Raw genomic sequence first — 27,177 nt, 5'->3', positions numbered from 1 at the left:
TTTTGTTTTTATATTTTTGTCTTGCCAAAACATAATCAATAGGTTATTCATACAATTTTTATTTTGTCTGGATAAAATATGTAGCATTGTACAAAGTGTTGATTTATGAACGTGGAGGGGAAAAAGGCTTAATAAAGTGCCAATCTATGCTCTAATTCTCTTAGGGAAGGAAGTAATTAAATGCATATTGAATGCGTAGCTTATCTAGCTAAAGTCATCTAACCTTACAGTCAGCTAGCTCCGCAGTCTGCATACCTAACGCCATATGCAAATAAAAATCACACACTCTCTGCTCTCTCTCCTGCCACTAGTTGGTCCTAAGTAGTAGCCACAGTATGTGAGTAGCCACAGTATGTGCGTACTGTGCTGGCTGGAGCCCCAGTGTGTCGAGCTGTGCCACTCTGTCAGGGCTGGGCTGTGCTCCAGGTGTCTACAGAGGCCTCCTGTCTGTCTGGTCGCCTGACCCACACTGGCACCTTCCATATGTGCCCTTCCTGACACCTTCTGTCACTGTCACACCACACACCCTACATCCTATGCTGGCTAGCCTAGCAGCCTCTCTCTGCCCACTTCCCTCTACTACTGAATGCTGGACACATTAGCAGCACTGAAGCACAACAGAGGCGTGGAGAACACCCCCTTTATTTCGAGCTGTAGTTTAGAAGGCATGAATATAAAAGCCAGGCATAAGAGGAATGAATAATCAAGAGTATCAAATTTGAACTTAATGGGCTATTTTCATTGTTTTAGCTTGCTTTCATTTAGTTGTGGTGGCATTGGACAATGTCGCTAAATTGGACAGAGCATAAACATTTCTTGGAAGAGGTTTACCTGGCTGGCCCTACACCAGTGTTCCTCAACAATGCCCATTGGAGCAGCCAAGCTGTGGCCTGGTTATAGTTTGTTCCTAGTGGCCTGGTTATAGTTTGTTCCTAGTGGCCTGGTTATAGTTTGTTCCTAGTGGCCTGGTTACAGTTTGTTCCCAGTGGCCTGGTTACAGTTTGTTCCTAGTGGCCTGGTTACAATTTGTTCCTAGTGGACTGGTTACAGTTTGTTCTTAGTGAACTGGTTAGAGTTAGTTTCTAGTGGCCTGGTTACAGTTAATTCCCAGTGGCCTGGTTACAGTTTGTTTCTAGTGTGCCTGGTTACAGTTTGTTCCTAGTGGCCTGGTTACAGTTCATTCCTAGTGGCCTGGTTACAGTTTGTTTCTAGTGGCCTTGTTACAGTTAATTCCCAGTGGCCTGGTTACAGTTTGTTTCTAGTGGCCGGGTTACAATTTGTTCCTAGTGGCCTGGTTACAATTTGTTCCTAGTGGCCTGGTTACAGTTTGTTCCTAGTGGCCTGGTTACAGTTTGTTCGTAGTGGCCTGGTTACAGTTTGTTACTAGTGGCCTGGTTACAGTTTGTTACTAGTGGCCTGGTTACAGTTTGTTCCTAGTGGCCTGGTTACAGTTTGTTCTTGGTGGCCTTGTTAGAGTTCGTTTCTAGTGGCCTGGTTACAGTTAATTCATAGTGGCCTGGTTACAGTTTGTTTCTAGTGGCCGGGTTACAGTTTGTTCCTAGTGAACTAGTTACAGTTAATTCCCAGTGGCCTGGTTACAGTTAGTTTCTAGTGGCCTGGTTACAGTTAGTTTCTAGTGGCCTGGTTACAGTTTGTTCCTATTGGCCTGGTTACAGTTTGTTCCTAGTGGCCTGGTTACAGTTTGTTCTTGGTGGCCTTGTTAGAGTTCGTTTCTAGTGGCCTGGTTACAGTTTGTTCCTAGTGGCCTGGTTACAATTTGTTCCTAGTGGCCTGGTTACAGTTTGTTCTTAGTGAACTGGTTAGAGTTCGTTTCTAGTGGCCTGTTTACAATTAATTCCCAGTGGCCTGGTTACAGTTTGTTCCTAGTGGCCTGGTTACAATTTGTTCCTAGTGGCCTGGTTGCAATTTGTTCCTAGTGACCTGGTTACAGTTTGTTCTTAGTGAACTGGTTAGAGTTCGTTTCTAGTGGCCTGGTTACAGTTAATTCCCAGTGGCCTGGTTACAGTTTGTTCCCAGTGGCCTGGTTACAGTTTGTTCCTAGTGGTCTGGTTACAGTTTGTTCCTAGTGGTCTGGTTACAGTTTGTTCTTAGTGAACTGGTTACAGTTAGTTTATAGTGGCCTGGTTACAGTTTGTTTCTAGTGGCCTGGTTACAGTTTGTTCCTTGTGGCCTGGTTACAGTTCATTCCTAGTGGCCTTGTTACAGTTTGTTCTTAGTGAACTGGTTACACTTAATTCCTATTGGTCTGGTTACAGTTTGTTCCTAATGGCCTGGTTACAGTTTGTTCCTAGTGGCCTGGTTACACTTAATTCCCAGTGGCCTGGTTACAGTTTGTTCTTTGTGAACTGGTTACAGTTACGTTCTTGTGGCCTGGTTACAGTTTGTTCTTTGGGAACTGGTTACAGTTAGTTCCTAGTGGCCGGGTTTCAATTTGTTCCTAGTGGCCTGGTTACAATTTGTTCCTAGTGGCCTGGTTACAATTTGTTCCTAGTGGCCTGGTTACAGTTTGTTCGTAGTGGCCTGGTTACAGTTTGTTCTTGGTGGCCTTGTTAGAGTTCGTTTCTAGTGGCCTGGTTACAGTTTGTTCCTAGTGGCCTGGTTACAGTTTGTTCCTAGTGGCCTGGTTACAGTTTGTTCCTAGTGGCCTGGTTACAGTTTGTTCTTGGTGGCCTTGTTAGAGTTCGTTTCTAGTGGCCTGGTTACAGTTTGTTCCTAGTGGCCTGGTTACAATTTGTTCCTAGTGGCCTGGTTACAGTTTGTTCTTAGTGAACTGGTTAGAGTTTGTTTCTAGTGGCCTGGTTACAGTTCATTCCTAGTGGCCTTGTTACAGTTTGTTCTTAGTGAACTGGTTACACTTAATTCCTATTGGTCTGGTTACAGTTTGTTCCTAATGGCCTGGTTACAGTTTGTTCCTAGTGGCCTGGTTACACTTAATTCCCAGTGGCCTGGTTACAGTTTGTTCTTTGTGAACTGGTTACAGTTACGTTCTTGTGGCCTGGTTACAGTTTGTTCTTTGGCCTGGTTAACTGGTTACAGTTAGTTCCTAGTGGCCGGGTTTCAATTTGTTCCTAGTGGCCTGGTTACAATTTGTTCCTAGTGGCCTGGTTACAATTTGTTCCTAGTGGCCTGGTTACAGTTTGTTCGTAGTGGCCTGGTTACAGTTTGTTCTTGGTGGCCTTGTTAGAGTTCGTTTCTAGTGGCCTGGTTACAGTTTGTTCCTAGTGGCCTGGTTACAGTTTGTTCCTAGTGGCCTGGTTACAGTTTGTTCCTAGTGGCCTGGTTACAGTTTGTTCTTGGTGGCCTTGTTAGAGTTCGTTTCTAGTGGCCTGGTTACAGTTTGTTCCTAGTGGCCTGGTTACAATTTGTTCCTAGTGGCCTGGTTACAGTTTGTTCTTAGTGAACTGGTTAGAGTTTGTTTCTAGTGGCCTGGTTACAATTAATTCCCAGTGGCCTGGTTACAGTTTGTTCCTAGTGGCCTGGTTACAATTTGTTCCTAGTGGCCTGGTTACAATTTGTTCCTAGTGACCTGGTTACAGTTTGTTCTTAGTGAACTGGTTAGAGTTTGTTCCTAGTGGCCTGGTTACAATTTGTTCCTAGTGGCCTGGTTACAGTTTGTTCCTAGTGGCCTGGTTACAGTTTGTTCGTAGTGGCCTGGTTACAGTTTGTTCCTAGTGGCCTGGTTACAGTTTGTTACTAGTGGCCTGGTTACAAATTGTTCCTAGTGGCCTGGTTACAGTTTGTTCTTGGTGGCCTTGTTAGAGTTCGTTTCTAGTGGCCTGGTTACAGTTAATTCATAGTGGCCTGGTTACAGTTTGTTTCTAGTGGCCGGGTTACAGTTTGTTCCTAGTGAACTGGTTACAGTTAATTCCCAGTGGCCTGGTTACAGTTAGTTTCTAGTGGCCTGGTTACAGTTTGTTTCTAGTGGCCTGGTTACAGTTTGTTCCTAGTGGCCTGGTTACAGTTTGTTCCTAGTGGCCTGGTTACAGTTTGTTCTTGGTGGCCTTGTTAGAGTTCGTTTCTAGTGGCCTGGTTACAGTTTGTTCCTAGTGGCCTGGTTACAATTTGTTCCTAGTGGCCTGGTTACAGTTTGTTCTTAGTGAACTGGTTAGAGTTCGTTTCTAGTGGCCTGGTTACAATTAATTCCCAGTGGCCTGGTTACAGTTTGTTCCTAGTGGCCTGGTTACAATTTGTTCCTAGTGGCCTGGTTACAATTTGTTCCTAGTGACCTGGTTACAGTTTGTTCTTAGTGAACTGGTTAGAGTTCGTTTCTAGTGGCCTGGTTACAGTTAATTCCCAGTGGCCTGGTTACAGTTTGTTCCCAGTGGCCTGGTTACAGTTTGTTCCTAGTGGTCTGGTTACAGTTTGTTCCTAGTGGTCTGGTTACAGTTTGTTCTTAGTGAACTGGTTACAGTTAGTTTATAGTGGCCTGGTTACAGTTTGTTTCTAGTGGCCTGGTTACAGTTTGTTCCTTGTGGCCTGGTTACAGTTCATTCCTAGTGGCCTTGTTACAGTTTGTTCTTAGTGAACTGGTTACACTTAATTCCTATTGGTCTGGTTACAGTTTGTTCCTAATGGCCTGGTTACAGTTTGTTCCTAGTGGCCTGGTTACAGTTAATTCCCAGTGGCCTGGTTACAGTTTGTTCTTTGTGAACTGGTTACAGTTACGTTCTTGTGGCCTGGTTACAGTTTGTTCTTTGGGAACTGGTTACAGTTAGTTCCTAGTGGCCGGGTTACAATTTGTTCGTAGTGGCCTGGTTACAGTTTGTTCTTGGTGGCCTTGTTAGAGTTCGTTTCTAGTGGCCTGGTTACAGTTTGTTCCTAGTGGCCTGGTTACAATTTGTTCCTAGTGGCCTGGTTACAGTTTGTTCCTAGTGGCCTGGTTACAGTTTGTTCTTGGTGGCCTTGTTAGAGTTTGTTTCTAGTGGCCTGGTTACAGTTTGTTCCTAGTGGCCTGGTTACAATTTGTTCCTAGTGGCCTGGTTACAATTTGTTCTTAGTGAACTGGTTAGAGTTCGTTTCTAGTGGCCTGGTTACAATTAATTCCCAGTGGCCTGGTTACAGTTTGTTCCTAGTGGCCTGGTTACAATTTGTTCCTAGTGGCCTGGTTACAATTTGTTCCTAGTGACCTGATTACAGTTTGTTCTTAGTGAACTGGTTAGAGTTCGTTTCTAGTGGCCTGGTTACAGTTAATTCCCAGTGGCCTGGTTACAGTTTGTTCCCAGTGGCCTGGTTACAGTTTGTTCCTAGTGGTCTGGTTACAGTTTGTTCCTAGTGGTCTGGTTACAGTTTGTTCTTAGTGAACTGGTTACAGTTAGTTTATAGTGGCCTGGTTACAGTTTGTTTCTAGTGGCCTGGTTACAGTTTGTTCCTTGTGGCCTGGTTACAGTTCATTCCTAGTGGCCTTGTTACAGTTTGTTCTTAGTGAACTGGTTACACTTAATTCCTATTGGTCTGGTTACAGTTTGTTCCTAATGGCCTGGTTACAGTTTGTTCCTAGTGGCCTGGTTACAGTTAATTCCCAGTGGCCTGGTTACAGTTTGTTCTTTGTGAACTGGTTACAGTTACGTTCTTGTGGCCTGGTTACAGTTTGTTCTTTGGGAACTGGTTACAGTTAGTTCCTAGTGGCCGGGTTACAATTTGTTCCTAGTGGCCTGGTTACAATTTGTTCCTAGTGGCCTGGTTACAATTTGTTCCTAGTGGCCTGGTTACAGTTTGTTCGTAGTGGCCTGGTTACAGTTTGTTCTTGGTGGCCTTGTTAGAGTTCGTTTCTAGTGGCCTGGTTACAGTTTGTTCCTAGTGGCCTGGTTACAATTTGTTCCTAGTGGCCTGGTTACAGTTTGTTCCTAGTGGCCTGGTTACAGTTTGTTCTTGGTGGCCTTGTTAGAGTTTGTTTCTAGTGGCCTGGTTACAGTTTGTTCCTAGTGGCCTGGTTACAATTTGTTCCTAGTGGCCTGGTTACAATTTGTTCTTAGTGAACTGGTTAGAGTTCGTTTCTAGTGGCCTGGTTACAATTAATTCCCAGTGGCCTGGTTACAGTTTGTTCCTAGTGGCCTGGTTACAATTTGTTCCTAGTGGCCTGGTTACAATTTGTTCCTAGTGACCTGGTTACAGTTTGTTCTTAGTGAACTGGTTAGAGTTTGTTTCTAGTGGTCTGGTTACAGTTAATTCCCAGTGGCCTGGTTACAGTTTGTTCCTAGTGGCCTGGTTACAATTTGTTCCTAGTGGCCTGGTTACAGTTTGTTCCTAGTGGCCTGGTTACAGTTTGTTCCTAGTGGCCTGGTTACAGTTTGTTACAGTTATAGTGGCCTGATTACAGTTTGTTTCTAGTGGCCTGGTTACAGTTTGTTCCTTGTGGCCTGGTTACAGTTCATTCCTAGTGGCCTTGTTACAGTTTGTTCTTAGTGAACTGGTTACACTTAATTCCTATTGGTCTGGTTACAGTTTGTTCCTAATGGCCTGGTTACAGTTTGTTCCTTGTGGCCTGGTTACAGTTCATTCCTAGTGGCCTTGTTACAGTTTGTTCTTAGTGAACTGGTTACACTTAATTCCCAGTGGCCTGGTTACAGTTTGTTCTTTGTGAACTGGTTACAGTTACTTTCTTGTGGCCTGGTTACAGTTTGTTCTTTGGGAACTGGTTACAGTTAGTTCCTAGTGGCCTGGTTACAGTTTGTTCCTAGTGGCCTGGTTACAGTTAATTCCCAGTGGCCTGGTTACAGTTCATTCCCAGTGGCCTGGTTAAGGTTCATTCCCAGTGGCCTGGTTACAGTTCATTCCCAGTGGCCTGGTGTACAGTTTGTTTCTAGTGGCCTGGTTACAGTTTGTTTCTAGTGGCCTGGTTACAGTTCGTTTCTAGTGGCCTGGTTACAGTTTGTTCCTAGTGGCCTGGTTACAATGTGTTCCTAGTGGCCTGGTTACAGTTTGTTCTTAGTGAACTGGTTAGAGTTCGTTTCTAGTGGCCTGGTTACAATTAATTACCAGTGGCCTGCTTACAGTTTGTTCCTAGTGGCCTGGTTACAATTTGTTCCTAGTGGCCTGGTTACAATTTGTTCCTAGTGGCCTGGTTACAGTTTGTTCTTAGTGAACTGGTTAGAGTTTGTTTCTAGTGGCCTGGTTACAGTTAATTCCCAGTGGCCTGGTTACAGTTTGTTCCTAGTGGCCTGGTTACAATTTGTTCCTAGTGGTCTGGTTACAGTTAGTTTATAGTGGCCTGGTTACAGTTTGTTCCTAATGGCCTGGTTACAGTTTGTTCCTAGTGGCCTGGTTACACTTAATTCCCAGTGGCCTGGTTACAGTTTGTTCTTTGTGAACTGGTTACAGTTACTTTCTTGTGGCCTGGTTACAGTTTGTTCCTAATGGCCTGGTTACAGTTTGTTCCTAGTGGCCTGGTTACAATTTGTTCCTAGTGGCCTGGTTACAGTTTGTTTCTAGTGGCCTGGTTAAGGTTTTTTCCTAGTGGCCTGATTCCAGTTTGTTCCTAGTGGCCTGATTCCAGTTTGTTCCTAGTGGCCTGGTTACAGTTCATTCCTAGTGGCCTGGTTACAGTTCATTCCCAGTGGCCTGGTTACCTGGTTACAGTTTGTTCCTAGTGGCCTGGTTACAATTTGTTCCTAGTGGACTGGTTACAGTTTGTTCTTAGTGAACTGGTTAGAGTTAGTTTCTAGTGGCCTGGTTACAGTTAATTCCCAGTGGCCTGGTTACAGTTTGTTTCTAGTGGCCTGGTTACAGTTTGTTCCTAGTGGCCTGGTTACAGTTCATTCCTAGTGGCCTGGTTACAGTTTGTTTCTAGTGGCCTTGTTTGTTCCTTGTGGCAGTTAATTCCCAGTGGCCTGGTTACAGTTTGTTTCTAGTGGCCTGGTTACAGTTAGTTCCTAGTGGTTACAGGGTTGTTAATTTGTTCCTAGTGGCCTGGTTACAATTTGTTCCTAGTGGCCTGGTTACAGTTTGTTCCTAGTGGCCTGGTTACAGTTTGTTCGTAGTGGCCTGGTTACAGTTTGTTCCTAGTGGCCTGGTTACAGTTTGTTCCTAGTGGCCTGGTTACAGTTTGTTCCTAGTGGCCTGGTTACAATTTGTTCCTAGTGGCCTGGTTACAGTTTGTTCCTAGTGGCCTGGTTACAATTTGTTCCTAGTGGCCTGGTTACAATTTGTTCCTAGTGGCCTGGTTACAGTTTGTTCTTAGTGAACTGGTTAGAGTTTGTTTCTAGTGGCCTGGTTACAGTTAATTCCCAGTGGCCTGGTTACAGTTTGTTCCTAGTGGCCTGGTTACAATTTGTTCCTAGTGGTCTGGTTACAGTTAGTTTATAGTGGCCTGGTTACAGTTTGTTCCTAATGGCCTGGTTACAGTTTGTTCCTAGTGGCCTGGTTACACTTAATTCCCAGTGGCCTGGTTACAGTTTGTTCTTTGTGAACTGGTTACAGTTACTTTCTTGTGGCCTGGTTACAGTTTGTTCCTAATGGCCTGGTTACAGTTTGTTCCTAGTGGCCTGGTTACAATTTGTTCCTAGTGGCCTGGTTACAGTTTGTTTCTAGTGGCCTGGTTAAGGTTTTTGGCCTAGTGGCCTGATTCCAGTTTGTTCCTAGTGGCCTGGTTACAGTTTGTTCCTAGTGGCCTGGTTACAGTTCATTCCTAGTGGCCTGGTTACAGTTCATTCCCAGTGGCCTGGTTACAGTTTGTTCCTAGTGGCCTGGTTACAATTTGTTCCTAGTGGACTGGTTACAGTTTGTTCTTAGTGAACTGGTTACAGTTTGTTTCTAGTGGCCTGGTTACAGTTAATTCCCAGTGGCCTGGTTACAGTTTGTTTCTAGTGGCCTGGTTACAGTTTGTTCCTAGTGGCCTGGTTACAGTTCATTCCTAGTGGCCTGGTTAGAGTTTGTTTCTAGTGGCCTTGTTACAGTTAATTCCCAGTGGCCTGGTTACAGTTTGTTTCTAGTGGCCTGGTTACAGTTTGTTCCTAGTGGCAGGGTTACAATTTGTTCTAGTGGCCTGGTTACAATTTGTTCCTAGTGGCCTGGTTACAGTTTGTTCCTAGTGGCCTGGTTACAGTTTGTTCCTAGTGGCCTGGTTACAGTTTGTTCCTGGCCTGGTTACAGTTTGTTCCTAGTGGCCTGGTTAGTTCCTGGGGCCTGGTTACAGTTTGTTCCTAGTGGCCTGGTTACAGTTTGTTCCTAGTGGCCTGGTTACAGTTTGTTCCTAGTGGCCTGGTTACAGTTTGTTTCTAGTGGCCTGGTTACAGTTAATTCCCAGTGGCCTGGTTACAGTTTGTTCCTAGTGGCCTGGTTACAGTTTGTTCCTAGTGGCCTGGTTACAGTTTGTTTAGTGGCCTGGTTACAGTTTGTTCCTAGTGGCCTGGTTACAGTTTGTTCCTAGTGGCCTGGTTACAGTTTGTTCCTAGTGGCCTGGTTACAGTTAATTCCCAGTGGCCTGGTTACAGTTTGTTCTTTGTGAACTGGTTACAGTTACTTTCTTGTGGCCTGGTTACAGTTTGTTCCTAATGGCCTGGTTACAGTTTGTTCCTAGTGGCCTGGTTACAGTTTGTTCCTAGTGGCCTGGTTACAGTTTGTTTCTAGTGGCCTGGTTAAGGTTTTTTCCTAGTGGCCTGGTTATTCCAGTTTGTTCCTAGTGGCCTGGTTATTCCAGTTTGTTCCTAGTGGCCTGGTTACAGTTCATTCCTAGTGGCCTGGTTACAGTTCATTCCCAGTGGCCTGGTTACAGTTTGTTCCTAGTGGCCTGGTTACAATTTGTTCCTAGTGGACTGGTTACAGTTTGTTCTTAGTGAACTGGTTAGAGTTAGTTTCTAGTGGCCTGGTTACAGTTAATTCCCAGTGGCCTGGTTACAGTTTGTTCCTAGTGGCCTGGTTACAATTTGTTCCTAGTGGCCTGGTTACAGTTTGTTCCTAGTGGCCTGGTTACAGTTTGTTTCTAGTGGCCTTGTTACAGTTAATTCCCAGTGGCCTGGTTACAGTTTGTTTCTAGTGGCCTGGTTACAGTTAGTTCCTAGTGGCAGGGTTACAATTTGTTCCTAGTGGCCTGGTTACAGTTTGTTCCTAGTGGCCTGGTTACAGTTTGTTCTAGTGGCCTGGTTACAGTTTGTTCTGGTTAGTGGCCTGGTTACAGTTTGTTCCTAGTGGCCTGGTTACAGTTTGTTCCTAGTGGCCTGGTTACAGTTTGTTCCTAGTGGCCTGGTTACAGTTAGTTCCTAGTGGCCTGGTTACAGTTTGTTTCTAGTGGCCTGGTTAAGGTTTTTCCTAGTGGCCTGATTCCAGTTTGTTCCTAGTGGCCTGATTCCAGTTTGTTCTAGTGGCCTGGTTACAGTTTGTTCCTAGTGGCCTGGTTACAGTTCATTCCCAGTGGCCTGGTTACAGTTTGTTCCTAGTGGCCTGGTTACAATTTGTTCCTAGTGGACTGGTTACAGTTTGTTCTTAGTGAACTGGTTAGAGTTTGTTTCTAGTGGTCTGGTTACAGTTAATTCCCAGTGGCCTGGTTACAGTTTGTTCCTAGTGGCCTGGTTACAATTTGTTCCTAGTGGCCTGGTTACAGTTAATTCCCAGTGGCCTGGTTACAGTTTGTTCCTAGTGGCCTGGTTACAATTTGTGCCTAGTGGCCTGATTACAGTTTGTTTCTAGTGGCCTGGTTACAGTTTGTTCCTTGTGGCCTGGTTACAGTTCATTCCTAGTGGCCTTGTTACAGTTTGTTCTTAGTGAACTGGTTACACTTAATTCCTATTGGTCTGGTTACAGTTTGTTCCTAATGGCCTGGTTACAGTTTGTTCCTTGTGGCCTGGTTACAGTTCATTCCTAGTGGCCTTGTTACAGTTTGTTCTTAGTGAACTGGTTACACTTAATTCCCAGTGGCCTGGTTACAGTTTGTTCTTTGTGAACTGGTTACAGTTACTTTCTTGTGGCCTGGTTACAGTTTGTTCTTTGGGAACTGGTTACAGTTAGTTCCTAGTGGCCTGGTTACAGTTTGTTCCTCCTGGTTACAGTTAATTCCCAGTGGCCTGGTTACAGTTCATTCCCAGTGGCCTGGTTAAGGTTCATTCCCAGTGGCCTGGTTACAGTTCATTCCCAGTGGCCTGGTGTACAGTTTGTTTCTAGTGGCCTGGTTACAGTTTGTTTCTAGTGGCCTGGTTACAGTTCGTTTCTAGTGGCCTGGTTACAGTTTGTTCCTAGTGGCCTGGTTACAATGTGTTCCTAGTGGCCTGGTTACAGTTTGTTCTTAGTGAACTGGTTAGAGTTCGTTTCTAGTGGCCTGGTTACAATTAATTACCAGTGGCCTGCTTACAGTTTGTTCCTAGTGGCCTGGTTACAATTTGTTCCTAGTGGCCTGGTTACAATTTGTTCCTAGTGGCCTGGTTACAGTTTGTTCTTAGTGAACTGGTTAGAGTTTGTTTCTAGTGGCCTGGTTACAGTTAATTCCCAGTGGCCTGGTTACAGTTTGTTCCTAGTGGCCTGGTTACAATTTGTTCCTAGTGGTCTGGTTACAGTTAGTTTATAGTGGCCTGGTTACAGTTTGTTCCTAATGGCCTGGTTACAGTTTGTTCCTAGTGGCCTGGTTACACTTAATTCCCAGTGGCCTGGTTACAGTTTGTTCTTTGTGAACTGGTTACAGTTACTTTCTTGTGGCCTGGTTACAGTTTGTTCCTAATGGCCTGGTTACAGTTTGTTCCTAGTGGCCTGGTTACAATTTGTTCCTAGTGGCCTGGTTACAGTTTGTTTCTAGTGGCCTGGTTAAGGTTTTTTCCTAGTGGCCTGATTCCAGTTTGTTCCTAGTGGCCTGATTCCAGTTTGTTCCTAGTGGCCTGGTTACAGTTCATTCCTAGTGGCCTGGTTACAGTTCATTCCCAGTGGCCTGGTTACAGTTTGTTCCTAGTGGCCTGGTTACAATTTGTTCCTAGTGGACTGGTTACAGTTTGTTCTTAGTGAACTGGTTAGAGTTAGTTTCTAGTGGCCTGGTTACAGTTAATTCCCAGTGGCCTGGTTACAGTTTGTTTCTAGTGGCCTGGTTACAGTTTGTTCCTAGTGGCCTGGTTACAGTTCATTCCTAGTGGCCTGGTTAGAGTTTGTTTCTAGTGGCCTTGTTACAGTTAATTCCCAGTGGCCTGGTTACAGTTTGTTTCTAGTGGCCGGGTTACAGTTAGTTCCTAGTGGCAGGGTTACAATTTGTTCCTAGTGGCCTGGTTACAATTTGTTCCTAGTGGCCTGGTTACAGTTTGTTCCTAGTGGCCTGGTTACAGTTTGTTCGTAGTGGCCTGGTTACAGTTTGTTCCTAGTGGCCTGGTTACAGTTTGTTCCTAGTGGCCTGGTTACAGTTTGTTCCTAGTGGCCTGGTTACAGTTAGTTCCTAGTGGCCTGGTTACAGTTTGTTTCTAGTGGCCTGGTTAAGGTTTTTTCCTAGTGGCCGGATTCCAGTTTGTTCCTAGTGGCCTGATTCCAGTTTGTTCCTAGTGGCCTGGTTACAGTTTGTTCCTAGTGGCCTGGTTACAGTTCATTCCTAGTGGCCTGGTTACAGTTCATTCCCAGTGGCCTGGTTACAGTTTGTTCCTAGTGGCCTGGTTACAATTTGTTCCTAGTGGACTGGTTACAGTTTGTTCTTAGTGAACTGGTTAGAGTTAGTTTCTAGTGGCCTGGTTACAGTTAATTCCCAGTGGCCTGGTTACAGTTTGTTTCTAGTGGCCTAGTTACAGTTTGTTCCTAGTGGCCTGGTGACAGTTCATTCCTAGTGGCCTGGTTAGAGTTTGTTTCTAGTGGCCTTGTTACAGTTAATTCCCAGTGGCCTGGTTACAGTTTGTTTCTAGTGGCCGGGTTACAGTTAGTTCCTAGTGGCAGGGTTACAATTTGTTCCTAGTGGCCTGGTTACAATTTGTTCCTAGTGGCCTGGTTACAGTTTGTTCCTAGTGGCCTGGTTACAGTTTGTTCGTAGTGGCCTGGTTACAGTTTGTTCCTAGTGGCCTGGTTACAGTTTGTTCCTAGTGGCCTGGTTACAGTTTGTTCCTAGTGGCCTGGTTACAGTTAGTTCCTAGTGGCCTGGTTACAGTTTGTTCCTAGTGAACTAGTTACAGTTAATTCCCAGTGGCCTGGTTACAGTTAGTTTCTAGTGGCCTGGTCACAGTTAGTTTCTAGTGGCCTGGTTACAGTTTGTTCCTATTGGCCTGGTTACAGTTTGTTCCTAGTGGCCTGGTTACAGTTTGTTCTTGGTGGCCTTGTTAGAGTTCGTTTCTAGTGGCCTGGTTACAGTTTGTTCCTAGTGGCCTGGTTACAATTTGTTCCTAGTGGCCTGGTTACAGTTTGTTCTTAGTGAACTGGTTAGAGTTCGTTTCTAGTGGCCTGGTTACAATTAATTCCCAGTGGCCTGGTTACAGTTTGTTCCTAGTGGCCTGGTTACAATTTGTTCCTAGTGGCCTGGTTACAGTTTGTTCCTAGTGGTTTGGTTACAGTTTGTTCCTAGTGGTCTGGTTACAGTTTGTTCTTAGTGAACTGGTTACAGTTAGTTTATAGTGGCCTGGTTACAGTTTGTTCCTAGTGGCCTGGTTACAGTTAATTCCCAGTGGCCTGGTTACAGTTTGTTCCTAGTGGCCTGGTTACAGTTTGTTCCTAGTGGCCTGATTACAGTTTGTTTCTAGTGGCCTGGTTACAGTTTGTTCCTTGTGGCCTGGTTACAGTTCATTCCTAGTGGCCTTGTTACAGTTTGTTCTTAGTGAACTGGTTACACTTAATTCCTATTGGTCTGGTTACAGTTTGTTCCTAATGGCCTGGTTACAGTTTGTTCCTAGTGGCCTGGTTACACTTAATTCCCAGTGGCCTGGTCACAGTTTGTTCTTTGTGAACTGGTTACAGTTACTTTCTTGTGGCCTGGTTACAGTTTGTTCTTTGGGAACTGGTTAGAGTTAGTTCCTAGTGGCCTGGTTACAGTTTGTTCCTAGTGGCCTGGTTACAGTTAATTCCCAGTGGCCTGGTTACAGTTCATTCCCAGTGGCCTGGTTACAGTTCATTCCCAGTGGCCTGGTGTACAGTTTGTTTCTAGTGGCCTGGTTACAGTTTGTTTCTAGTGGCCTGGTTACAGTTTGTTTCTAGTGGCCTGGTTACAGTTTGTTTCTAGTGGCCTGGTTACAGTTAGTTTCTAGTGGCCTGGTTACAGTTCATTCCCAGTGGCCTGGTTACAGTTAATTCCCAGTGGCCTGGTTACAGTTTGTTTCTAGTGGCCTGGTTACAGTTTGTTCCTAGTGGCCTGGTTACAATTTGTTCCTAGTGGCCTGGTTACAGTTTGTTCCTAGTGGTCTGGTTACAGTTCATTCCTAGTGGCCTTGTTACAGTTACTTTCTTGTGGCCTGGTTACAGTTTGTTCTTTGGGAACTGGTTACAGTTAGTTCCTAGTGGCCTGGTTACAGTTTGTTCCTAGTGAACTAGTTACAGTTAATTCCCAGTGGCCTGGTTACAGTTAGTTTCTAGTGGCCTGGTCACAGTTAGTTTCTAGTGGCCTGGTTACAGTTTGTTCCTATTGGCCTGTTTACAGTTTGTTCCTAGTGGCCTGGTTACAGTTTGTTCTTGGTGGCCTTGTTAGAGTTCGTTTCTAGTGGCCTGGTTACAGTTTGTTCCTAGTGGCCTGGTTACAATTTGTTCCTAGTGGCCTGGTTACAGTTTGTTCTTAGTGAACTGGTTAGAGTTTGTTTCTAGTGGCCTGGTTACAGTTAATTCCCAGTGGCCTGGTTACAGTTTGTTCCTAGTGGCCTGGTTACAATTAATTCCCAGTGGCCTGGTTACAGTTTGTTCCCAGTGGCCTCGTTACAATTTGTTCCTAGTGGCCTGGTTACAATTTGTTCCTAGTGGCCTGGTTACAGTTTGTTCTTAGTGAACTGGTTAGAGTTTGTTTCTAGTGGCCTGGTTACAGTTAATTCCCAGTGGCCTGGTTACAGTTTGTTCCTAGTGGCCTGGTTACAATTTGTTCCTAGTTGCCTGGTTACAGTTTGTTCCTAGTGGTCTGGTTACAGTTTGTTCCTAGTGGTCTGGTTACAGTTTGTTCTTAGTGAACTGGTTACAGTTAGTTTATAGTGGCCTGGTTACAGTTTGTTCCTAGTGGCCTGGTTACAGTTAATTCCCAGTGGCCTGGTTACAGTTTGTTCCTAGTGGCCTGGTTACAGTTTGTTCCTAGTGGCCTGATTACAGTTTGTTTCTAGTGGCCTGGTTACAGTTTGTTCCTTGTGGCCTGGTTACAGTTCATTCCTAGTGGCCTTGTTACAGTTTGTTCTTAGTGAACTGGTTACACTTAATTCCTATTGGTCTGGTTACAGTTTGTTCCTAATGGCCTGGTTACAGTTTGTTCCTAGTGGCCTGGTTACACTTAATTCCCAGTGGCCTGGTTACAGTTTGTTCTTTGTGAACTGGTTACAGTTACTTTCTTGTGGCCTGGTTACAGTTTGTTATTTGGGAACTGGTTAGAGTTAGTTCCTAGTGGCCTGGTTACAGTTTGTTCCTAGTGGCCTGGTTACAGTTAATTCCCAGTGGCCTGGTTACAGTTCATTCCCAGTGGCCTGGTTACAGTTCATTCCCAGTGGCCTGGTTACAGTTCATTCCCAGTGGCCTGGTGTACAGTTTGTTTCTAGTGGCCTGGTTACAGTTTGTTTCTAGTGGCCTGGTTACAGTTTGTTTCTAGTGGCCTGGTTACAGTTTGTTTCTAGTGGCCTGGTTACAGTTAGTTTCTAGTGGCCTGGTTACAGTTTGTTCTTTGTGAACTGGTTACAGTTACTTTCTTGTGGCCTGGTTACAGTTTGTTCTTTGGGAACTGGTTAGAGTTAGTTCCTAGTGGCCTGGTTACAGTTTGTTCCTAGTGGCCTGGTTACAGTTAATTCCCAGTGGCCTGGTTACAGTTCATTCCCAGTGGCCTGGTTACAGTTCATTCCCAGTGGCCTGGTTACAGTTCATTCCCAGTGGCCTGGTGTACAGTTTGTTTCTAGTGGCCTGGTTACAGTTTGTTTCTAGTGGCCTGGTTACAGTTTGTTTCTAGTGGCCTGGTTACAGTTTGTTTCTAGTGGCCTGGTTACAGTTTGTTTCTAGTGGCCTGGTTACAGTTTGTTTCTAGTGGCCTGGTTACAGTTTGTTCCTAGTGGCCTGGTTACAATTTGTTCCTAGTGGCCTGGTTACAGTTTGTTCCTAGTGGTCTGGTTACAGTTCATTCCTAGTGGCCTTGTTACAGTGTGTTCTTAGTGAACTGGTTACACTTAATTCCTATTGGTCTGGTTACAGTTTGTTCCTAATGGCCTGGTTACAGTTTGTTCCTAGTGGCCTGGTTACACTTAATTCCCAGTGGCCTGGTTACAGTTTGTTCTTTGTGAACTGGTTACAGTTACTTTCTTGTGGCCTGGTTACAGATTGTTCTTTGGGAACTGGTTACAGTTAGTTCCTAGTGGCCTGGTTACAGTTTGTTCCTAGTGGCCTGGTTACAGTTTGTTTCTAGTGGCCTGGTTACAGTTAGTTTCTAGTGGCCTGGTTACAGTTCATTCCCAGTGGCCTGGTTACAGTTAATTCCCAGTGGCCTGGTTACAGTTTGTTTCTAGTGGCCTGGTTACAGTTTGTTCCTAGTGGCCTGGATACAATTTGTTCCTAGTGGCCTGGTTACAGTTTGTTCCTAGTGGCCTGGTTACAGTTTGTTTCTAATTGGCTGGTTACAGTTTGTTTCTAATTGGCTGGTTACAGTTTGTTTCTAATTGGCTGGTTACAGTTTGTTTCTAATTGGCTGGTTACAGTTTGTTCCTAGTGGTCTGGTTACAGTTTGTTCCTAGTGGCCTGGTTACAGTTTGTTTCTAATTGGCTGGTTACAGTTTGTTCCTAGTGGCCTGGTTACTGTTTGTTTCTTATTGGCTGGTTACAGTTTGTTTCTTATTGGCTGGTTACAGTTTGTTTCTAATTGGCTGGTTACAGTTTGTTTCTAATTGGCTGGTTACAGTTTGCCCTGGTAATTTAGGGGATAATTAAGTGGTAAATCTTCCCCAACTGTATGATAGTGGTGCACCAGATTACAGCAGCCACCCATGAGCTGAGTAATGGGATTCAGTCCCACAATGAGCTGCTCACCCGATAAGAAACCAATTCAGTCGGTCTCCTTCCTCCTTGTATTAGCAGCAGCTTCCCTGGCTCAACATGGGCTAATGATACGCCTAAACAAACATGTCCTCTACAATTGAATAGAGCTACACACGGTATTCTGTAGTCAGAAGCATAAATGAGTAAATGGACTATGGAGGTCTGATTCATCAACTGCAGGGCTCCATGGAAGTCCCAGTCAGAATGCTAATGGTTTTGATTGAGGGATGAGGGAACATTTTTGCATCGACCGTACACTGTAACTATTGATGACCAGGGCAATCACTGTTGAGCAAAACATGACTATCCTCGCACCTACTGTAGAATCAGTGTGATTCACTGCCTGTAAGGCAATTCAAAATGGGACACTATCATTGATCATCTATACCAGTCATTATCTATTTTGTTATTGGTGTAAAAGACATTCCCGGCAGACATGACTGACACGGTGATAACATGAATTCCTCTCAGAACCACGACATTTATCAGTCACTCATTGAAAGCTCTGGTGTTGGGCTTATGTGTGTTCCTCACTTAATCAAACAGCCCTTCAGTGTGTGTGTGTGTGTGTGTGTGTGTGTGTGTGTGTGTGTGTGTCCGTGCATGTGTGTGTGTGTGTGTGTGTGTGTGTCGGACCAGAGAAGTGAAGTGGACTTAGACTAGCGGTCTCTGTCTTTTAGAGCACAGGACAAAATCACATGCTGCCAGTGAGATGTCAGGGATGTGTCTGGTTAAACACTTAAAGGGGGGTGGTGGGATTTTAGCAACCATTTCATCCCCTAGCAATGACGATGAGAGAGAGAGATTTTGTGTGTTATGAATGATTAAGCCCCATTAATCATTATGAAAGAAAGCTAAAGGCTAGCTTTGTCTTCAGCCATTTGTCCCCTGTACCCCTAGCCACTCTACATGTGTGTGGGTGTTTTCTGTGCCTTCCCACAGCCCAGGGGTATCATTCCAGCCCCCGAGGAGACAGCCAAAATAAATAATTGATTTTTTTGCTCAATAAGGCCTTGTTAATAAGGCCTTCCGTGGCTCAATAAGGCCTTCCGTGGCTCGACGACTCATTGCGAGCTCACAGAACAGGGCTCCGGGCAGCAGAGCGGAAATGGAGAAAAACTCGCCTCCCTGCGGACCTGACATCCTTTCACTCCCTCCTCTCTACATTTTCCTCTTCTCTCTCTGCTGCTAAAGCCACTTTCTACCACTCTAAATTCCAAGCATCTGCCTCTAACCCTAGGAAGCTCTTTGCAACCTTCTCCTCCCTCCTGAATCCTCCTCCCCCTCCCCCCCCTCCTCCCTCTCTGCAGATGACTTCGTCAACCATTTTGAAAAGAAGGTCGACGACATCCGATCCTCGTTTGCTAAGTCAAACGACACCGCTGGTTCTGCTCACACTGCCCTACCCTGTGCTCTGATCTCTTTCTCCCTCTCTCTCCAGATGAAATCCCGCGTCTTGTGACGGCCGGCCGCCCAACAACCTGCCCGCTTGACCCTATCCCCTCCTCTCTTCTCCAGACCATTTCCGGAGACCTTCTCCCTTACCTCACCTCGCTCATCAACTCATCCCTGACCGCTGGCTACGTCCCTTCCGTCTTCAAGAGAGCGAGAGTTGCACCCCTTCTGAAAAAACCTACACTCGATCCCTCCGATGTCAACAACTACAGACCAGTATCCCTTCTTTCTTTTCTCTCCAAAACTCTTGAACGTGCCGTCCTTGGCCAGCTCTCCCGCTATCTCTCTCAGAATGACCTTCTTGATCCAAATCAGTCAGGTTTCAAGACTAGTCATTCAACTGAGACTGCTCTTCTCTGTATCACGGAGGCGCTCCGCACTGCTAAAGCTAACTCTCTCTCCTCTGCTCTCATCCTTCTAGACCTATCGGCTGCCTTCGATACTGTGAACCATCAGATCCTCCTTTCCACCCTCTCCGAGTTGGGCATCTCCGGCGCGGCCCACGCTTGGATTGCGTCCTACCTGACAGGTCGCTCCTACCAGGTGGCGTGGCGAGAATCCGTCTCCACACCACGTGCTCTCACCACTGGTGTCCCCAGGGCTCTGTTCTAGGCCCTCTCCTATTCTCGCTATACACCAAGTCACTTGGCTCTGTCATAACCTCACATGGTCTCTCCTATCATTGCTATGCAGACGACACACAATTAATCTTCTCCTTTCCCCCTTCTGATGACCAGGTGGCAAATCGCATCTCTGCATGTCTGGCAGACATATCAGTGTGGATGACGGATCACCACCTCAAGCTGAACCTCGGCAAGACGGAGCTGCTCTTCCTCCCGGGGAAGGACTGCCCGTTCCATGATCTCGCCATCACGGTTGACAACTCCATTGTGTCCTCCTCCCAGAGCGCTAAGAACCTTGGCGTGATCCTGGACAACACCCTGTCGTTCTCAACTAACATCAAGGCGGTGGCCCGTTCCTGTAGGTTCATGCTCTACAACATCCGCAGAGTACGACCCTGCCTCACACAGGAAGCGGCGCAGGTCCTAATCCAGGCACTTGTCATCTCCCGTCTGGATTACTGCAACTCGCTGTTGGCTGGGCTCCCTGCCTGTGCCATTAAACCCCTACAACTCATCCAGAACGCCGCAGCCCGTCTGGTGTTCAACCTTCCCAAGTTCTCTCACGTCACCCCGCTCCTCCGCTCTCTCCACTGGCTTCCAGTTGAAGCTCGCATCCGCTACAAGACCATGGTGCTTGCCTACGGAGCTGTGAGGGGAACGGCACCTCAGTACCTCCAGGCTCTGATCAGGCCCTACACCCAAACAAGGGCACTGCGTTCATCCACCTCTGGCCTGCTCGCCTCCCTACCACTGAGGAAGTACAGTTCCCGCTCAGCCCAGTCAAAACTGTTCGCTGCTCTGGCCCCCCAATGGTGGAACAAACTCCCTCACGACGCCAGGACAGCGGAGTCAATCACCACCTTCCGGAGACACCTGAAACCCCACCTCTTTAAGGAATACCTAGGATAGGATGAAGTAATCCCTCTCACCCCCCCCTCTTAAAAGATTTAGATGCACTACTGTTCCACTGGATGTCATAAGGTGAATGCACCAATTTGTATGTAAATGTAAATGTTAAGGCTGCTCCCGTGCCACACAACAGATGAATCACAAAAGCAGTATAACCCAGGCAAGCAACTCCTGTATTAACATTCCAGCTCTAATAGTGTTACCAGAGGGTTGCAGATAGTATTCTGTGTCTGAGGGTGGACTGAGGCATTACTACTCATCTGAGGGCTTGTTTCATCACTGCCCTCCTCTCTTCCTCTCTTGTCCTAACTCATCAAGTCATTGTCACACATTTGTGTCTCACTAAAAAAACTCCCACTCTGTTCTGCCACCCCTCCTCTGCTACAGACGTGCTGCCTCAGAGTCACACCAAATTACCTCTCTCTCCCCCTCTCCCTTTTTTCACTCTCCCTACTTCTCTCTTCTCTCCCTTTCTTTCTGTCTGTCCTTCTCTTGCTCTTTCTCTTTTCATTGTTTATAGGCCCACCATTTAATATTATGGAAAACATTGCGTTGATCATCTCTTTTCAATATTTGATGGAGGAGAAAAGCTGATCATTAGTGAATAGTTCGGTTGTGACTCATCATTATGAGGATTTCTGGGCTATTTATCAAGGCCAAAATCAGAACCCTTTCTGATTTTGTGGGAATTAGTCATATCCTCACAAAACAAGCGTCACTTTATTATGTGACTGACTCTACAGTATGAAAATAAATACTGCACTATTAGGCAACCATGCACGTCCTCAGTCACAGGAAAACTGTTGATGAGCATAACAGAGTGTGGTGGGGGTTACAGTATGTGTAATGTGCTTGATTGGGGGTGGTGAATGAGAACTTACCCTTGTCTCCTCACACCCCGTTCGTTTCCCCCTCGTCAACAAATTCCAGCAGCCGAGGACGGGAGTCGTTCACATGAGGAACACTTTCACGCCAGTCACATCCAATTTACTTATTTATTTGTTTCTTTCAAGCCCCCAGCACATAGCTTTAGGTTCCAAACGTGTCTGATTAACAAAAATACACACACACACACAAAAATACACACACACACACATACACACACACACACACACACACACACACACACACACACACACACACACACACTTTCTCTCTGTAAGGTAAGGAGGAGGTACGGGGCCAGCACTGCTAATTAGGGGTGACATGATGTTTATGTAACCTCCAAGCTTCCCAAACCAGACACAATTACGGGCCCCTGGTCCCACTGACCCCGGCCCCAGCCCACTGTGGAACCACACAGCACTGCCCCTCTGTCCCAGGCAGGACCCAGTCTGGTCACAGGGCAGGGGGAGGGGGAGTGAGCCAGAGTTCAGTCTCTTTAACAGCTCTCTCTGACGGGAGCTCTGGAGCTGTAATACAAAGTGACTGCCACTTCAGTGCAGAGCCCCCCAATTTCCGCCAGGACTCTATGGCAGGGGAAGGGGGAGAAGGCTGGGCCAGGGGTGGCAGACTTGTGGCCCAGTGTGTGAGAGTTAAGGCAGGGGCCTCATTAGAAGGCTTTACTGCACTCTGAGGCCGTCATTACCCCCCCCCCGTCACCTCCTACATACACACACAATAACCACTTACTTCAAAACACACCATCAAAAAGAGGTGGTTCTTTCATTCAAACATCGATTTTAAACACAAGTTATATCAATAACTCAGATGTTTTTAAGCATTATTATTTGACTGACTACAGGATGCAACCTAGTATTGCATGCTGCTTTAAAAACAAATCTGATTAAAATGTGTTGAAATGTGCTGTATGAGGCCCATATAGTGTATCCCACAGAATGCATAACTGTTTCTTCCTTTTCAATACCTTTTATCTTACATGCATCTCTGCAAACTTCCTCGCTTGAATCATAGTGAGTCACATCCACGTAAGAACGTAAGTTGGAGGGAGAAGTTTTATATGTCCACTTTAATAATCCACAGTAACACAGGGCCTTGGGGAGCTCAGTCATAGAAGGCCAGTCAGATGAGAGATGACAGGCACTTACTCATACTGCCAACAGGACACAAAGCCCTGGCGTAGATAAAGCCTGTAGCCTGTATCCCCGCTCATCAGTGCTCCGGCAGCACAGCCTGGCACACCAAATGATGCGTCTCATACAGACAATTAAAGAGCAAATCAATTCTGCTGCTTGGATTAAATAATGGAGGCGCAGTCATTTACAACCACAAAGCACACAGTGGAAAACCTGCACGGCTACCATAGTTACAGTAGACATTGATTGCAGCATGTTTCTCCAAGATCCCACAGATGAACAAGTAAGGCCAATCACAAACAGACCTGTTTTTCATTAGAGGTTATTATTCACTGAAAATACAATGGCTTCTTACTAATCTTCCCATTACTATTTTGGGTGCAGTTTTTAAGGCAGCTCGTAGAGGGCATGGGGATCATAGTGAATTCAAGGCTTATTACCAAAGACTTCATAAACTTAATAAGTAACACTAGAACTGAGTGGCTGGATGAAGCAAGGGCCTGAGATGTTAGGACTGTAATCACCATGCAGCAGTCAGGGGAGACAGGAGGGAGTGTCGTGCTCACTACTGAGTTACTCTGTCTGAGAGCCCTGATGAGGTCACACTCTGAGGACCAACAGGCCATCAAACCCTGCCTGTGATGTCCTCAACAATCCTCTCACTTCTGTTTAAGAACAAATATGCATACTTACTCCACACTAGAGGAATATGAAACTGTGTCATTGTGCGTGTGTGTGTGTGTGCCTGCGAGAGAGACATAGAGAGCATAAGGAAGAGTGTACTCACCAGCCTGGTTGGTTGTGATGTTGACGGAGGAGTACTGTGGTGAGTAGGGGCTCTGCTCGGAGACCCCATTGACGGCCTGCACCTCGAAGGTGTACTGTGTGTGCGCCAGCAGGTCACTGATGTAAACACGTGGCTCTGTTAGACCCAGCTGGCGGGGTACAAACTGGACATTGTCCCCACAGCGCGTGCAGCCTCCCCGGCCCCCTCCACAGCTCTTACAGATGATGTTGAAGACCACGTCCTCACGGCCACCTGACTCCCTAGGAGGCTGCCACTCCAGTATCAGAGACGTCTCATTCACGATAGACAGAACGTTCTGAGGAGCCGAGGGCACCGCTGGAAACACACAGACAATAGACAGTCAACTGAGATGGTTTCTGTTTGGAATGTGAGAAGCATTTACAGTGGTCTCATACACTACATGACCAAAAGGCATTGCCATACTAAACAGAAAAGGGCCTTCCCCAAACTGTTGCCACAAAGTTGGAGGCACAGAATCGTCTAGAATGTCATTGTATGCTGTAGGATTAGGATTTCCCTTCACTGGAACTAAGGGGTCTAGCCCGAACCATAAAAAAACAGCCCCAGACCATTTGTCCTCCTCCACCAAACATTACAGTTGGCACTATGCATTCTGGCAGGTAGTGTTCTCCTGGCATCTGCCAAATGCAGATTCGTTCGTTGGACTGCCAGATGGTGAAGCGTGATTCATCACTTTAGAGAATGCGTTTCCACTGCTGCAGAGTCTAATGGCAGCGAGCTTTACACCACTCCAGCCGACGCTTGGCATTGCGCATGGTGACCTTAGGCTTGTGTGCGGCTGCTCGGCCATGGAAACCCATTTCATTAAGCTCCAGACAAACTGCTACTGCGCTGACGTTGCGTCCAGAGGCAGTTTGGAACGCGGTGGTGAGTGCTGCAACTGAGGACAGACGTGCTATGCGCTTCAGCTGAAATAGCCAAATCTACTAATTTGATGTGGTATCCGTACTTTTGTGTATATATAGTGTATGTGGAGTGTGGTTTGTCTACAGATTTAAGGTGTAAGAAACTAATGGACTCAATGTACTCTAGTTAGTTCAAAATAACTACTTCATGACATTTAATTCAGATGTTGGCAGGGAATTAGGTTTCCTGTGTCCTTGGAGTTCTTGAGGGTAGGAATACCAGAACTAGTATCACCCTACTCAAATAACCCTTTCACTGGAGGAGAGAGAACCCACACTCCTACAAATACAGTACAGTCTCTTTGAGGTCTTTGCCTGGTATGCTCAACTAAATCCTTCCCCCAGGAAGCCCATTTAAACACACTGGACATCAACATGAAGATAGGATGACTTTTCATGTCCATGTTGTCACATATTTGTATCAATCTGTTGGTTATGTATAGCAGAGCATCATATGTACTGCAGGACAGAGAAAGTGACTGTTGCTCATACACAACCACTATTTATAGAGGCATTATTGGTTGAAAGTAACATTCCCCATGGCATCACATTTGACTGACAGCCCAAACAAACACACAATGAGTACTGTTTATCTTTTACGGGCATGTGCAGCTAATTAGGGAGGATGCCCTCTCCAGGGCTAATGAGATAAACAACAAAATTCCCCCTGCCCATAAAGTCGTAAACCTGAATTGATCACTTATTTAACCGCCCTTTTAATTGGCTCCCATTAACAGACCTCCAGGCCTGGAGCAATGCCCATTGAAGCCCTCTGTGTCTCTCTCTCTCTCTCTCTCTCTCACGCAAATCAGCCTCCTAAACATCGTCTCTTTCCTGGGGAGGGCTGGAATGGGCGGCTAATGGCCCCTGTTAGCTTGAGGGCCACTCAGATGGGCCCGTTTCCCTCTTTTAATCATCCCGGGCCCGCTGCGTTTAATACCAGCGACGTGACGCTGCTTTCTCATTCACAACAGCTGCTCTGTTCCCAGAGCCGGGCTTATGCAAATCTCCTTTGTTGGAGGCGCTCAAATATTTCTGTCCCTCTCCCTTTCACAGAGGAGGGAAGGAGAAAAAATCCGCCACGGTTGTGAAAGGAGCTCTCTCTCTCTCTCTCTCTCTCTCTCTCTCTCTCTCTCTCTCTCTCTCTGTCTCTCTCTCTCTCTCTCTCTCTCCTCTGTCTCTCTCTCTCTGTCTCTGTCTCTCCCTGTCTCTCTCTCTCTCTCTGTCTCTCTCTGTCTCTGTCTCTGTCTCTCTCTCTCTCTCTCTCTCTCTCTCTCTCTCTCAGCACACTATATATACTGCATATTCCGCTCTCCCTCTCTGTGTTCATGTCTTCCCCTTAATCTTTATCCCGCCTGTGTTCTCTTTCTCTTTTCTTAGACCCTCCGTTAACCACAAATTCAAATGGCTTCATTGGCATGACAAGAGGAATCTAGGCCTAGTCTATTCTCCCTGTCTGTCCCACTACAATGCTGCATGGCCTGGCCCAGTAACCTCTGCTCTGACTGAGGGCAGCAGGGCTCTGTGATGTGAGGTGGGTAGGCTGGCCTATGTGTTTTGGGCCAGACCTGTTGGCAGTGCTGGGTGTATGTGAGGGACTGCTCTCTGACAGGCCTCCTCTGTTTCTGCTCAGAGAGGCTCTGGTGTCCTTTGATCTTTGATTCCTCTCAGTTCCTCAGGACCAGGGTGTGAAATTAAAAGAGTGTGTTTGTGTGTGTGTGTGTGTGTGTGTGTGTGTGTGTGTGTGTGTGTGTGTGTGTGTGTGTATTGGTCGATAGTACATACTTGTGCAGGGCATCTGGAAGGGATCTGAGTCAGTGCGATAGTAACCGTTGCGGCACACACAGTTAGTGGCTCCTTCGTTGGTGGTGCGGCTGTTGATTGGACACTGCATGCAGGATACATCACCCTGTATAGGCTTGAAGAAGCCCGATGGACAAGCTGGGATAAAAACAGAAGAGAGGGAGAGATGAGATATGAACATATCCCCATTTACATACTGTATTTCATGTTTGGTCAGTTTTATTCCGTTTGGCTTCATCTCACTTTACGAGACATGTGGTCCAGAGACCACAATGCAAAAGAGACAAACACAGATCACAGTTGAGCATAAATATACATTAGTGCATCCTCCTCACATGTGAGGGTTTCTCTGTGGAGATGACAACAGACAACATAACATGTACAGTACTGTGTTTAACTTTAATTATTCAGCGTGCTCACAGCACACTAATTGCCTGAGACCCTCTGGAGTGGTCTACTTCCTGTTAAGTGCTCTTTAAAGGTCCTCTACTCTTGCTGGGAGAGTGGCAGGAAAACCTACAGCCATGGTTAGGGGTGGTGATCACACACTACTGTGTGTGTGTGTGTGTGGGTACGCATGTAAAAAAAAAAAAAAAAAAAGCAGTCAAGCACTACCATTTACAGTGAAACTCACTCTCTCTGATATCCTCTTCGTCCTTACCTCAGTTACCCCCCACTCCTGCCCCCACTCCCGCCACACACACACACACACACACACACACACACACACACACACACACACACACACACACACACACACATACACACACACACAGTGGAACCCTTCCCAGAATGCACAGCAGCCCCTGCTCAAGGACCATGTCAAGAGCTGTTTTTGTACTGGGGCCAAACCAGCTGAGGTTGGTATAGCTTGAGATAATCACCACCCACCTCCCTCCCTGTCTCCCCATCCGTAAAAGGAGGAAATGGAGTAGTGTGGGGACTTGCTACGAGCTAAAGTCACGCATGAAAAATTCACACACAGGAGGTGCCACACTTATGAATGACCTTCACACAGTTATGAATGTCCTTATGCCAATGCTACCTGAGAGCTATCCTGTGATACATTATGTAACACTGGGATAAAAAAAATATAAAAAAACATCTGGAGGGATCCTTATCCTGTTGAATACGCTGCACCATAACCCATCTCACAAACTCTCACTATGTTCCATATCTAGGAATAATAAAACCGTCATTTCCCTATCATCCCTGGTCTGAGCTGCCAATTACAGCTGGATTAAAGTGTGTGTCATATGGAAACGTCTGCAGCTGGAACTTTATTTGGAGAAGGTCAAATCACAAGGCAGGATAAGTCTGGGTTCAATCCCACTGTTTATACTAGGAAGACAGATACCAGTTCCCAGTGACCATGCTGGAGCACCATGCTGGAGCACCATGCTGGAGCAGGATTACTGCTCTTTTCCAATCCCAACTCCCCACAAACTCCCTGGAAAACACATCTCAATCATCATCCTCTGTCCACAACTGCTGCACACACTAGAGCACTGCTGTGCTTTAGTAGC

General features: G+C 46.0%; 1 protein-coding gene across 4 annotated transcripts in view; it reads right to left on the bottom strand.

Moving 5' to 3' along the window:
• The window catches only part of LOC115138814 (ephrin type-B receptor 2), a 174,310-nt gene that overhangs the window by 32,412 nt on the left and 114,721 nt on the right, over positions 1–27,177 (bottom strand). For all 4 annotated transcript variants that reach the window (XM_029676012.2, XM_029676024.2, XM_029676017.2 and 1 more), the window contains exons 4-5: positions 25,634–25,789; positions 22,902–23,237 (exon numbers count right to left, since the gene is read on the bottom strand). In XM_029676012.2, the coding sequence (XP_029531872.1) occupies positions 22,902–23,237; positions 25,634–25,789 (492 nt within the window). The remainder of the gene's footprint in view (positions 1–22,901; positions 23,238–25,633; positions 25,790–27,177) is intronic.

The sequence above is a fragment of the Oncorhynchus nerka genome, linkage group LG2 (genome assembly GCF_034236695.1).
Source record: "Oncorhynchus nerka isolate Pitt River linkage group LG2, Oner_Uvic_2.0, whole genome shotgun sequence".
In the NCBI taxonomy this organism is placed as follows: Eukaryota; Metazoa; Chordata; class Actinopteri; order Salmoniformes; family Salmonidae; genus Oncorhynchus; species Oncorhynchus nerka.
The sequence above is the reverse complement of the archived record's forward strand: the minus strand, read 5'-3'. Positions and strand labels throughout refer to the sequence as shown.